The sequence below is a fragment of the Symsagittifera roscoffensis genome, unplaced genomic scaffold (assembly GCF_963678635.1).
Source record: "Symsagittifera roscoffensis unplaced genomic scaffold, txSymRosc1.1 SCAFFOLD_140, whole genome shotgun sequence".
Classification (NCBI taxonomy): Eukaryota; Metazoa; Xenacoelomorpha; order Acoela; family Convolutidae; genus Symsagittifera; species Symsagittifera roscoffensis.
In genome coordinates this window covers 92,026-107,267 of record NW_026971414.1, presented here as the reverse complement: position 1 = coordinate 107,267, position 15,242 = coordinate 92,026, and the positions used below count along the sequence as shown (strand labels likewise).

General features: G+C 34.4%; 1 protein-coding gene across 1 annotated transcript in view; it reads left to right on the top strand.

Annotated features, from left to right (window-relative positions):
- The first annotated feature begins 497 nt into the window (after window positions 1-497).
- Window positions 498-15,242, top strand: part of LOC134856435 (uncharacterized) — a 66,903-nt gene continuing 52,158 nt past the window's right edge. The window contains exon 1 of the mRNA XM_063872716.1: window positions 498-972. Within this exon, the coding sequence (XP_063728786.1) occupies window positions 771-972 (202 nt within the window). The 5' untranslated portion in view covers window positions 498-770. The remainder of the gene's footprint in view (window positions 973-15,242) is intronic.

Here is a 15,242-nt window from a genome sequence, read left to right as displayed (position 1 = left end):
ATTAGCGGCAAAATAAAGATTAACGCGCACATTAAATTCGTGTTGAATTGAAGCGCAGCGGAACAAAGGGTCGCCAGGAGTGCAGCCTGTATTTAGACTCGTCATTATTTAGACAAATACTGTATGAACCAATCAGAATCGAGAAAAGACACAAATAATCCAAAATAAATCATATTTATCTATTAATTTCTTCTTTGTCTCGATTCTGTTTGGTTGAAACTGTATATGTCTAAATAACTGACGAGTCTGAATACGCGGTTGTCTAAATACTGCTATGTAACCTGGTCGCTAATAGCCAAGGCCATGTTTGAAGTTAGCTATTTGACTTTATAATTGTTCTTTGCTAAAATAATGGTCTGCTAAAAAACCGGTCTGCTAAAATCCCTAGCACGACTTCAGCCGATACTTTTGCAAACTGTGTTCAAACATGCTTTTTTCGTAAATGAATTTCTGTAAATGGTGTTTAGTTATGCTTCATTTTCGTAGCTGGCATGCAAGTAACTGTGAGCAAAATGCATATGCAATTACTTGGTAGTTTCATTTGATAAATTTGTTTTAGTTTTACTGGTTCATATAGAAGCAGTTTTTCGTCTGCAAAGCGATTTTTATTCCTCTGTTTTTTCATCACAAAACAGGAAAACATTCATGAATTACATGTGCGTTCAAATTTGATTGCAAAAACAGCATCTAATTCTAACACAAGCATTGTGGTTTTTCTTACTAAACTAAAAAACTGTTTTAAAAACCAGAAAATTTGCCTCAGAAACTAAATGATGCCGCGCAAATCATTTCTCGCCGCAACGGCACTGGCGCTCTTTGTTGTCAGTTGCACACTCTCCCTTTCTGCCCATTCTACTTATGGTTACAGATGGTCGGATGTACCCGGATATGAAGGCATTGACATCCATGGTGGTATTTGGAAATATTGCTTCCAGGGAGAATGCAAGTCTTACAAAGATGAAGATATCACAAGTAAGTTTTAAAAAATAGCATCTATAACAAATGAGAAATAAATTTAAGCCATATCATCAACAAAATCGACACAGATTCTTTTATGGACAACCCTAAGACAGGCTCTCGGGTCAGAATTATACCTGCAGCTTTTTCTGATCGATTTCTTAACCTTTTAACACCCTAATTTTTGCGAAATGGTATGCCTCACACAATTAACAATTATCTTCTCCCGGGGTGACCTCTATAGACCGAAAATGCTAATCATACAATTTCATACACTTAGTCTATGGAAAAATGCTGGTCATACATATTTCATACATTCTTGCAAAATGAATTTAATCGAATTTCAAAGGTGTTTTATAGTTGTTTTGGTATCGAAATTGGTATCTCTTCATAAAAAAATATATTGAAATTGTATGATTAGAATTTTTTTTAAAATTTTTTGTTGTGAAAAAAAAACTTTGAACAATCAATTCTACTGCTTGCAAAACCTTTAAGCGTTTTTTGGGCTGCTACGACTGAAAACTTCGACTTTTTTTTATTTTTTTTTCTGAAAAAAAAACACTAGTCATACAATTTCCATATATGGAAATTGTATGACTAGCATTTTTTTGATGGCGACGACTTTTTTTGTGTTTTTTTTTCAACTGCAAATTGATTTTTGTATTCAAACAAACATTTTTTGAAAAAAAAAATTTTGCATGCAAAATTCAATTTTTGTGTGTATAACGTAGTCCTGGATATACTAATATTGGATTTTTTTCCTTTTCTCTTCGTAACTTTTTTCAAAAACGTTTAAGACTCCTCTTTCTTTGTATGACATGTTTTTGTATGCCTTGATAAATGTCTGGTAATTTAAACATTCAAATTTTAAAAATAATCATCTTTGAAAATTATTGCCAAAATTTAAAAGTTCACTACTTTCGTAATGTTAATTGTCTGAGACAGAAGTAACACATATCAGGTTGTTTCCAATGCATTGTTAATGCGAGTCGGCCAAACCGTTGGTTACTACGTTTGAGTAATCAAGGTTTATGTCATTTGTGTTCGGTTACGAACACAGCCAAAAAATTTTGAGAAATTAAAATGTAAAAAATCAATATTTTTGGTTTATGGAAAAATGCTAGTTATACAATTTCCATATATGAAAAAAATACTAATCATAGACATTTCATGCAATTTTCTGTACGTATGGAATTGCATGGAAAGTGTATGACTAGCGTTTTTCCATATATGGAAATTGTATGACTAGTATTTTTGGTCATCCCGGGCTGATTTTTAACAATCAAATTAAATGCCGCTATACTAAGTGAGTAAATAGTTGTAAGGCGTAAACACATTTGAGGGGTAAATTAAGGGGTAAGTTCCTGATAGATTATCATGAATTATAATCTGTAATAATTTTTTCGAACTGTTCAGCCAAACCTGCAGCTTTTTCTGAACTACTCACCACCCTAATCGATTTCTCAACCTACTAATACCTTCTTAATTTTTGCGAAATGGTATGCCTCACACAATTAACAGTTCTCTTCTCATCTTTAACAACCAAATTGAATGCCGCTATACTAAGTGAATAAATAGTTGTAAGGCGTAAACACATGTGAGGGGTAAGTTAAGGGGTAAGAGCCTGCTAGATTATCATGAATTACAATCTGTAATAATTTTTTCGAACTGTTCAGCCAAACCTGCAGCTTTTTCAGAACGACTCACATCCTAATCGATTTCTTAACCTACTAACACCTTCTTAGTTTTTGCAAAATGGTATGCCTCACACAAATAACAACTCTCTTCTCAATTTTAACAACAAAATTAAAGCCGCTATACTAAGTGAGTAAAGAGTTGTAAGGCGTAAACACATGTGAGGGGTAAGTTAAGGGGTAAGAGCCTGATGGATTATCATGAATTATAATCTGTAATAACTTTTTCGAACTGTTCAGCCAAACCTGCAGCTTTTTCAGAACTACTCATATCATAATCGATTTCTTAGCCTACTAACACCTTCTTAATTTTTGCAAAATGGTATGCCTCACACAATTAACAAATCTCTTCTCATTTTTGTTTTCACAACCAAAATAAGTGCCGCTATACTACGTGAGTAAATAGTTGTAAGGCGTAGACACATGTGAGGGGTAAGTTAAGGGGTAAGAGCCTGATAGATTATCATGAATTACAATCTGTAATAACTTTTTCGAACTGTTCAGCCAAACCTGCAGCTTTTTCAGAACTACTCACATCCTAATCGATTTCTTAACCTACTAACACCTTCTTAATTTTTGCAAAATGGTATGCCTCACACAATTAACAGTTCTCTTCTCATTTTTAACAACAAAATTAAATGCCGCTATACTAAGTGAGTAAATAGTTGTAAGGCGTAAACACATTTGAGGTGTAAGTTAAGGGGTGAGTTCTTGATGGATTATCATGAATTATAATCTGTAATAACTTTTTCGAACTGTTCAGCCAAACCTGCAGCTTTTTCAGAACTACTCATATCATAATCGATTTCTTAACCTACTAACACCTTCTTAATTTTTGCGAAATGGTATGCCTCACACAATTAACAGTTCTCTTCTCATTTTTAACAACCAAATTAAGTGCCGCTATACTAAGTGAGTAAATAGTTGTAAGGCGTAGACACATGTGAGGGGTAAGTTAAGGGGTAAGAGCCTGATAGATTATCATGAATTACAATCTGTAATAACTTTTTCGAACTGTTCAGCCAAACCTGCAGCTTTTTCAGAACTACTCACATCCTAATCGATTTCTTAACCTAATAACACCTTCTTAATTTTTGCGAAATGGTATGCCTCACACAATTATCAGTTCTCTTCTCATTTTTAACAACCAAATTAAGTGCCGCTATACTAAGTGGATAAATAGTTGTAAGGCGTAGACACATGTGAGGGGTAAGTTAAGGGGTAAGAGCCTGATAGATTATCATGAATTACAATTTGTAATAACTTTTTCGAACTGTTCAGCCAAACCTGCAGCTTTTTCAGAACTACTCACATCCTAATCGATTTCTTAACCTAATAACACCTTCTTAATTTTTGCGAAATGGTATGCCTCACACAATTATCAGTTCTCTTCTCATTTTTAACAACAAAATTAAATGCCGCTATACTAAGTGAGTAAATAGTTGTAAGGCGTAAACACATTTGAGGTGTAAGTTAAGGGGTGAGTTCTTGATGGATTATCATGAATTATAATCTGTAATAACTTTTTCGAACTGTTCAGCCAAACCTGCAGCTTTTTCAGAACTACTCATATCATAATCGATTTCTTAACCTACTAACACCTTCTTAATTTTTGCGAAATGGTATGCCTCACACAATTAACAGTTCTCTTCTCATTTTTAACAACCAAATTAAGTGCCGCTATACTAAGTGAGTAAATAGTTGTAAGGCGTAGACACATGTGAGGGGTAAGTTAAGGGGTAAGAGCCTGATAGATTATCATGAATTACAATCTGTAATAACTTTTTCGAACTGTTCAGCCAAACCTGCAGCTTTTTCAGAACTACTCACATCCTAATCGATTTCTTAACCTAATAACACCTTCTTAATTTTTGCGAAATGGTATGCCTCACACAATTATCAGTTCTCTTCTCATTTTTAACAACCAAATTAAGTGCCGCTATACTAAGTGGATAAATAGTTGTAAGGCGTAGACACATGTGAGGGGTAAGTTAAGGGGTAAGTTTCTGATAGATTATCATGAATTATAATCTGTAATAACTTTTTCGAACTGTTCAGCCAAACCTGCAGCTTTTTCAGTACTACTCACATCCTAATCGATTTCCTAACCTACTAATACCTTCTTAATTTTTGCGAAATGGTATGCCTCACACAATTAACAGTTCTCTTCTCAGTTTTAACAACCAAATTAATTGCCGCTATACTAAGTGAGTAAAGAGTTGTAAGGCGTAAACACATGTGAGGGGTAAGTTAAGGGGTAAGAGCCTGATAGATTATCATGAATTATAATCTGTAATAACTTTTTCGAACTGTTCAGCCAAACCTGCAGCTTTTTCAGAACTACTCACATCCTAATCGATTTCTTAACCTACTAACACCTTCTTAATTTTTGCAAAATGGTATGCCTCACACAACTAACAGTTCTCTTCTCATTTTTAACAACAAAATTAAATGCCGCTATACTAAGTGAGTAAATAGTTGTAAGGCGTAAACACATGTGAGGGGTAAGTTAAGGGGTAACAGCCTGATAGATTATCATGAATTATAATCTGTAATAACTTTTTCGAACTGTTCAGCCAAACCTGCAGCTTTTTCAGAACTACTCACATCCTAATCGATTTCTTAACCTACTAACACCTTCTTAATTTTTGCGAAATGGTATGCCTCGCACAATTAACCATTTTTAACAACTAAAATAAGTGCCGCTATACTACGTGAGTAAATAGTTGTAAGGCGTAGACACATGTGAGGGGTAAGTTAAGGGGTAAGAGCCTGATAGATTATCATGAATTACAATCTGTAATAACTTTTTCGAACTGTTCAGCCAAACCTGCAGCTTTTTCAGAACTACTCACATCCTAATCGATTTCTTAACCTACTAACACCTTCTTAATTTTTGCAAAATGGTATGCCTCACACAATTAACAGTTCTCTTCTCATTTTTAACAACAAAATTAAATGCCGCTATACTAAGTGAGTAAATAGTTGTAAGGCGTAAACACATTTGAGGTGTAAGTTAAGGGGTAAGTTCTTGATAGATTATCATGAATTATAATCTGTAATAGCTTTTTCGAACTGTTCAGCCAAACCTGCAGCTTTTTCAGAACTACTCATATCATAATCGATTTCTTAACCTACTAACACCTTCTTAATTTTTGCGAAATGGTATGCCTCACACAATTAACAGTTCTCTTCTCATTTTTAACAACCAAATTAAGTGCCGCTATACTAAGTGAGTAAATAGTTGTAAGGCGTAGACACATGTGAGGGGTAAGTTAAGGGGTAGGCGCCTGATAGATTATCATGATATACAATCTGTAATAAGTTTTTCGAACTGTTCAGCCAAACCTGCAGCTTTTTCAGAACTACTCACATCCTAATCGATTTCTGAACCTACTAACACCTTCTTAATTTTTGCGAAATGGTATGCCTCACACAATTAACAATTCTCTTCTCAATTTTAACAACCAAATTAAATGCCGCTATACTAGATGAGTAAATAGTTGTGAGGCGTAGACACATGTGAGGGTCAAGTTAAGGGGTAAGAGCCTGATAGATTATCATGAATTACAATCTGTAATAAGTTTTTCGAACTGTTCAGCGAAACCTGCAGCTTTTTCAGAACTACTCACATCCTAATCGATTTCTTAACCTACTAACACCTTCTTAATTTTTGCGAAATGGTATGCCTCACACAATTAACAGTTCTCTCCTCATTTTAACAACCAAATTAAGTGCCGCTATACTAAGTGAGTAAATAGTTGTAAGGCATAAACACATTTGAGGGGTAAGTTAAGTGGTAAGTTCCTAAAGGATTATCATGAATTATAATCTGTAGTATCTTTTTTGAACTGTTCAGCCAAACCTGAAGCTTTTTCTGAACTAGTCACACCCTAATCGATTTCTTAACCTACTAACACCCTCTTAATTTTTGCGAAATGGTATGCCTCACACAATTAACAATTCTCTTCTCAATTTTAACAACCAAATTAAATGCCGCTATACTAGATGAGTAAATAGTTGTAAGGCGTAAACACATGTGAGGGGTAAGTTAAGGGGTAAGAGCCTGATAGATTATCGTGAATTACAATTTGTAATAATTTTTTCGAACTGTTCAGCCAAACCTGCAGCTTTTTCAGAACTACTCACATCCTAATCGATTCCTTAACCTACTAACACCTTCTTAGTTTTTGCAAAATGGTATGCCTCACACAAATAACAACTCTCTTCTCAATTTTAACAACAAAATTAAATGCCGCTATACTAAGCGAGTAAATAGTTGTAAGGCATAAACACATTTGAGGGGTAAGTTAAGGGGTAAGTTCCTGAAGGATTATCATGAATTATAATCTGTAATATCTTTTTCGAACTGTTCAGCCAAACCTGAAGCTTTTTCTGAACTAGTCACACCCTAATCGATTTCTTAACCTACTAACACCCTCTTAATTTTTGCGAAATGGTATGCCTCACACAATTAACAATTCTCTTCTCAATTTTAACAACCAAATTAAATGCCGCTATACTAGATGAGTAAATAGTTGTAAGGCATAAACACATTTGAGGGGTAAGTTAAGGGGTAAGTTCCTGAAGGATTATCATGAATTATAATCTGTAATAACTTTTTCGAACTGTTCAGTCAAACCTGCAGCTTTTCTGAACTACTCACACCCCAGTCGATTTCTTAACCTACTAACACCTTCTTAGTTTTTGCGAAATGGTATGCCTCACACAATTAAGAGTTCTCTTCTCATTTTTTAACAACCAAATTAAATGCCGCTATACAAAGTGAGTAAATAGTTGTAAGGCGTAAACACATTTGAGGGGTAAGTTAAGGGGCAAGTTCCTGATAGATTATCATGAATTACAATCTGTAATAACTTTTTTGAACTGTTCAGCCATTTCTGCAGCTTTTTCTGAACTACTCACACCCTAATCGATTTCTTAACCTACTAACACTTTCTTAATTTTTGCGAAATGGTATGCCTCACACAATTAACAGTTCTCTTCTCAATTTTAACAACCAAATTAAATGCCGCTATACTAGATGAGTAAATAGTTGTAAGGCGTAAACACATGTGAGGGGTATGTTAATGTGTAAGTTCCTGATAGATTATCATGAATTATAATCTTTAATAACGCTTTCGAACTGTTCAGCCAAACCTGCAGCTTTTTCTGAATAGCTCACACCCTAATCGATTTCTTAACCTACTAACACCTTCTTCATTTTTGCGAAATGGTATGCCTCACACAATTAACAGTTCTCTTCTCAATTTTAGCAACCAAATAAATGACGCTATACCAGTTGAGTACATAGTTGTAAGGCGTAGACACATGTGAGGGGTATGTTAATGTGTAAGTGCCTGATAGATTATCATGAATTATAATCTGTAATAATTTTTTTGAACTGTTCAGCCAATTCTGCAGCTTTTTCTGAACTACTCACACCCTAATCGAATTATTAACCTACAAACACCTTCTTAATTTTTGCGAAATGGTATGCCTCACACAATTAACAGTTCTCTTCTCATTTTAAACAACCAAATTGAATGCCGCTAAACTAACTGAGTAAATAATTGCCAGGCGTAGACACCTGTGAGGGGTATGTTAATGTGTAACTGCCTGATAGATTATCATGAATTATAATCTGTAATAATTTTTTGGAACTGTTCAGCCAATTCTGCAGCTTTTTCTGAACTACTCACACCCTAATCGATTTCTTAACCTACTGACACCTTCTTAATTTTTGCGAAATGGTATACCTCACACAATTAACAATTCTCTTCTCATTTTAAGCAACCAAATTGAATGCCGCTATACTAAGTGAGTAAATAATTGTAAAAGCGTAAACACACTTGAGGGGTAAGTTATGGGGTAAGTTCCTGATAGATTATCATGAATTATAATCTTAAATAACTCTTTGGAACTGTTCAGCCAAACCTGCAGCTTTTTCTGAATAACTCAAACCCTAATCGATTTCTTAACCTACTAACACTTTCTTCATTTTTGCTAAATGGCATGCCTCACACAATTAACACTTCTCTTCTCAATTTTAGCAACCAAATTAAATGCCGCTATACTAGTTGAGTAAATAGTTGTAAGGCGTAGACACATGTGAGGGGTATGTTAATGTGTAATTGCCTGATAGATTATCATGAATTATAATCGGTTATAATTTTTTCGAACTGTTCAGCCAATTCTGCAGCTTTTTCTGAACAACTCACACCCTAATCGATTTCTTAACCTACTAACACCTTCTTCATTTTTGCTAAATGGTATGCCTCACACAGTTAACAGTTCTCTTCTCAATTTTAGCAACCAAATTAAATGCCGCTATACTAGTTGAGTAAATAGTTGTAAGGCGTAGACACATGTGAGGGGTATGTTAATGTGTAAGTGCCTGATAGATTATCATGAATTATAATCGGTTATAATTTTTTCGAACTGTTCAGCCAATTTTGCAGCTTTTTCTGAACAACTCACACCCTAATCGATTTCTTAACCTACTAACACCTTCTTAATATTTGCGAAATGGTATGCCTCACACAATTGACAGTTCTCTTCTCATTTTAAACAACCAAATTGAATGCCGCTATACTAAAGGAGTAAATAGTTGTAAAAGCGTAAACACACTTGAGGGGTAAGTTATGGGGTAAGTTCCTGATAGATTATCATGAATTATAATCTTTAATAACTCTTTCGAACTGTTCAGCCAAACCTGCAGCTTTTTCTGAATAACTCACACCCTAATCGATTTCTTAACCTACTAACACCTTCTTCATTTTTGCTAAATGGTATGCCTCACACAATTAACAGTTCTCTTCTCAATTTTAGCAACCAAATTTAATGCCGCTATACTAGTTGAGTAAATAGTTGTAAGGCGTAGACACATGTGAGGGGTTTGTTAATATGTAAGTGCCTGATAGATTATCATGAATTATAATCGGTTATAATTTTTTCGAACTGTTCAGCCAATTCTGCAGCTTTTTCTGAACAACTCACACCCTAATCGATTTCTTAACCTACTAAGACCTTCTTAATTTTTGCGAAATGGTATGCCTCACACAATTGACAGTTCTCTTCTCATTTTAAACAACCAAATTGAATGCCGCTATACTAAAGGAGTAAATAGTTGTAAGGCGTAAACACACTTGAGGGGTAAGTTAAGGGGTGAGTTCCTGATAGATTATCATGAATTATAATCTTTAATAACTCTTTCGAACTGTTCAGCCAAACCTGCAGCTTTTTCTGAATAACTCACACCCTAATCGATTTCATAACCTACTAACACCTTCTTCATTTTTGCGAAATGGTATGCCTCACACAATTAACAGTTCTCTTCTCAATTTTAGCAACCAAATTAAATGCCGCTATACTAGTTGAGTTAATAGTTGTAAGACGTAGACATATGTGAGGGGTATGTTAATGTGTAAGTGCCTGATAGATTATCATGAATTATAATCGGTTATAATTTTTTCGAACTGTTCAGCCAATTCTGCAGCTTTTTCTGAACAACTCACACCCTAATCGATTTCTTAACCTACTAACACCTTCTTAATTTTTGCGAAATGGTCTGCTTCACACAATTGACAGTTCTCTTCTCATTTTAAACAACCAAATTGAATGCCGCTATACTAAAGGAGTAAATAGTTGTAAGGCGTAGACACATGTGAGGGTTATGTTAATGTGTAAGTGCCTGATAGATTATCATGAATTATAATCGGTTATAATTTTTTCGAACTGTTCAGCTAATTCTGCAGCTTTTTCTGAACAACTCACACCCTAATCAATTTCTTAACCTACTAACACCTTCTTCATTTTTGCGAAATGGTATGCCTCACACAATTAACAGTTCTCTTCTCAATTTTAGCAACCAAATTAAATGCCGCTATACTAGTTGAGTAAATAGTTGTAAGGCGTAGACACATGTGAGGGTTATGTTAATGTGTAAGTGCCTGATAGATTATCATGAATTATAATCGGTTATAATTTTTTCGAACTTTTCAGCTAATTCTGCAGCTTTTTCTGAACAACTCACACCCTAATCAATTTCTTAACCTACTAACACCTTCTTAATTTTTGCGAAATGGTATGCCTCACACAATTGACAGTTCTCTTCTCATTTTAAACAACCAAATTGAATGCCGCTATACTAAAGGAGTAAATAGTTGTAAGGCGTAGACACATGTGAGGGGTATGTTAATGTGTAAGTGCCTGATAGATTATCATGAATTATAATCTGTAATAATTTTTTCGAACTTTTCAGCCAATTCTGCAGCTTTTTCTGAACTACTCACACCCTAATCGATTTCTTAACCTACTAACACTTTCTTAATTTTTGCGAAATGGTATGCCTCACACAATTAACAGTTCTCTTCTCATTTTAAACAACCAAATTGAATGCCGCTATACTAAAGGAGTAAATAGTTGTAAGGCGTAAACACACTTGAGGGGTAAGTTAAGGGGTGAGTTCCTGATAGATTATCATGAAATATAATCTTTAATAACTCTTTCGAACTGTTCAGCCAAACCTGCAGCTTTTTCTGAATAACTCACACCCTAATCGATTTCTTAACCTACTAACACCTTCTTCATTTTTGCGAAATGGTATGCCTCACACAATTAACAGTTCTCTTCTCAATTTTAGCAACCAAATTAAATGCCGCTATACTAGTTGAGTAAATAGTTGTTAGGCGAAGACACATGTGAGGGGTATGTTAATGTGTAAGTGCCTGATAGATTATCATGAATTATAATATGTAATAATTTTTCGAACTGTTAAGCCAATTCTGCAGCTTTTTCTGAACTACTCACACCCTAATCGATTTCTTAAACTACTAACACCTTCTTAATTTTTGCGAAATGATATGCCTCACACAATTGACAGTTCTCTTCTCATTTTAAACAACCAAATTGAATGCCGCTATATTAAGTGAGTAAACACTTGTAAGGCGTAAACACATTTGAGGGGTAAGTTAAGGGGTAAGTTCCTGATAAGTTATCATGAATTATAATCTCTAATAACTTTTTTGAACTGTTCAGCCAAACCTGCAGCTTTTTTTGAACTACTCACACGCTAATCGATTTCTTAACCTACTAACACCTTCTTAATTTTTGCGAAATGGTATGCCTCACACAATTAACAGTTCTCTTCTCATTTCTAAAACCCAAACTGAATACCGCTATACTAAGTGAGTAAATAGTTGTAAGGCGTAAAAACATGTGAGGGGTAATTTTAGGGGTAAGTTCCTGATAGATTATCATGAATTACAATCTGTAATAACGTTTTCGAACTGTTCAGTCAAACCTGCCGCTTTTTCTGAACTACTCACATCCTAATCGATTCCTTAACCTACTAGCACCTTCTTATTTTTTGCAAAACGGTATACCTCACACAATTAAGAATTGTCTTCTCAATTTTTTTAACCAAATTAAATGCCGCTATACTAAGTGATTAAATAATTGTAAGGTGTAAACACATGTGAGGGGTAAGTTAAGGGGTAAGTTCCTGATAGATTATCATGAATTATAATCTGTAATAACTTTTTTGAACTGTTCAGCCAAACCTGCAGCTTTTTCTGAACTATTCACATCCTAATTGATATCTTAGTCAACTAACACCTTCTCAATTTTTGCGAAATGGTATGCCTCACACAATTAACAATTCTCTTCTCATTTTTAACACCGAAACTGAATGCCGCTATACTAATTGAGTAAATAGTTGTAAGGCGTAAACACAGGTGAGGGGTAAATTGAGGGGTGAATTCCTGATAGATTATGAATGAATTATAATCTGTAATAACTTTTTCGAACTGTTCAGCCAAACCTGCAGCTTTTTCTGAACTGCTCACATCCAAATCGATTTCTTAACCTACTAACACCTTAATTTTTGCAAAATGGTTTGCCTCACACAATTAACAATTCTTTTTTCATTTTCAAGAACCAAATTAAAGGCCGCTATACTAGATGAGCAAATAGTTGTAAGGCGTAAACACATGTGAGGTGTAAGTTAATGTGTAAGTTCCTGATAGATTATCATGAACCAAAATCTGTAATAACTTTTTCGATCGGTTCAGCCAAACCTGCAGCTTTTTCTGAACTACTCACATCCTAATCGTTTTCTTAACCTACTAACCTTTTCTAAATTTTTGCGAAATAGATGTAAGCCGTACACATATGTGAGGGGTAAGTGTATGAGTAAGTTCCTGATAAAATAAAAATTTATGAAAAAAAAGTTGCATGCAAAATTTGACTTCTTGTGTTTAAAACGTATTCCAGAATGTGTTTTTTACGCAAAAAAACCCACAATTTTTTTTGTTGCAAACACGATTATCATCTTTTGTTTCATTTGCTAAATTTAAAAAAAATTGTAAAAAACAGGCCTTTTCTTCTCAACCATCAAAATTTTCAAAAATGAAAGTTATCTAGCCATATTCAAAGAGTTTTTTTGGTATATAATTCCGTCTGAAAATGTTAAAATTAACTATTAAGTCTAAACCTACCAAATGCAGTTTATCTGCGTTGTAACTGCCAGTCACAATCTGGGTTTTCTCTTGACAAAAAATCCTTGGTTAGTGTTTCGGTTGAAACACATTTTTTCGAAACTAAATTTTTTGTCTCTTTATCTATGGAAAAACTGCTTGTCATACAAACTCATATTATGGATAAAATGCTTATCATACACTTTTATATTATGAAAAAAAATGCTTATTTTGCTAATTTCATACACTTATGTTTGCTCGATGAAATGTATGAAAGAGTGTGATAAGCATTATTTTTTCATAAATGAATTTTTTTGATAAAATTTTTTTGTCATCCCGGGACATGTAAGAAGCAAATTGATGCCATGCAAAATGAATTGAGACCAGAACTGTAACCTTTTTTTACAATACGAGACGATAAATACACCCCCAAGGTTTCAAATATCTTATGGGGAGTTATTCATTTATTCAACCAAAAAAAAACTTTTCACTTGGGCTGAAAAGTAGTTGGAGCTTTCAGGGCTTCGCCCGGGTGTGTGAACAGTCTTGTTGTATCAGTTTTTATTACTTTGTCGAAATTACCCGTTTCTTATCCTTAATTGCCTAAATTACATTAATTTGTCTTTAGGACTCTAAAATGAATATAAATGGTTAAGTGGATTGCGCATAATTTTCTATTTTAATCCGGTCATTTACTAGTCTTTCAAATACTTGAAACTAAATTCTCATTTCGAGCTTTTTTTCCCAGCTAAAAACTCAAAATTGGTTACATAATAAATAATCAGTTTTTAAGGATCCTTGTTATAATGAAAATTGGTTCATCTATCTTGTTTGACGTTATTGATACAGAAATTGGAATGTGTTTTCCAATCCAGGTTTGTTTTTGGGTGCTTTCAATTCATCTGATGGAACACATTTTGAGTCGAAATTCAAAATGGCTAGGTTTTTGAACAGTGTGTAATCTTTCAAAACCGGGATATTGAAACTTTCCAATTTTTGAAGCGTTTCTCGAAGTGTATACACATTCATTGGATAATTGTGTCCCACCCGATCTTTGCAAGTCATTGGATATCTATTGAAGTTATTCGATCTGTTGAAAAAACCATCACAACTAGGACATCGAAAACAATTGAAAAGACTTTCTATATCTTTTTTAGGAATAAAATGAACGTTGAGTCCTAATTGTTTGACTGTTTTGTCAAACTTTCCAATACTTCGACGTGTCAATTCTCCCACTTTTGCATCCGATCCTTTCTTCAACGAGAGCTAAACCTTCATTGCAATTCCGGGAAACTTTGTAGGATCACGTCCAGACTCTGATCAAAAATTGGTGAACTATCTAGAAGTAGGAGAATCAAGATCCTTGTTCCCAATGCTAATGCTCGGAACAGACAGAACTGATCCTTATGAGGTTGCTTGTCTTCGGTTGGCAAAAGACAATTTACAGAAGGATTACTTAGTAAAGGTTCGGGTAAGACAGATTCTGGTCACCCCATGGAAACGTTTTTGAGCTCTTGAGTACATTTCTCCACGATAAAAACTTTTTCGACTTTCCCTGGATTTTAATCAAATCCGCTTTCGTACACAGTAAATGCGATTTTTCGAACAAAGTATTGTTTTCGTAGGCGTAGTAATACCGATATTCTACCATTTCGACATTATGAAGAACAAATCCAAAAGCGATATTGATTTTTGCCGCGGAATCCAGTTTTTTGAATACTTCCATAAGCTTCTTGTTATAATCTTGGTATCTAACTGTGACGTTTGAAAGTTGAATACCCTATGTCTCCTATTCTCCGTCTCAGTATCTACTAGGAATTGTTGACAAGCACTCAACTCCTCTTTTAGTTTCTCTCCATATTCCCTATCCTCCTCCACCATCCTGTTCAAGACTACCATCGTATCAGTTGTTTTCCGTTGTTTCGCTCCATGTTCTTTTCTCCGATGGTGTTGGAGCAAATAGTAGCTGAAACTCCTTCTCCTAAGACGAGCAAACCGTTGATTGCTTGGAAGATGGTGGAGTATGCTTCTTAACCACGTGATAATTGTTTTTTTTTGCGTTGATTGTAAGAAAAACACTTACAATCAGGACAAGAAATAATACTTGCTTGAC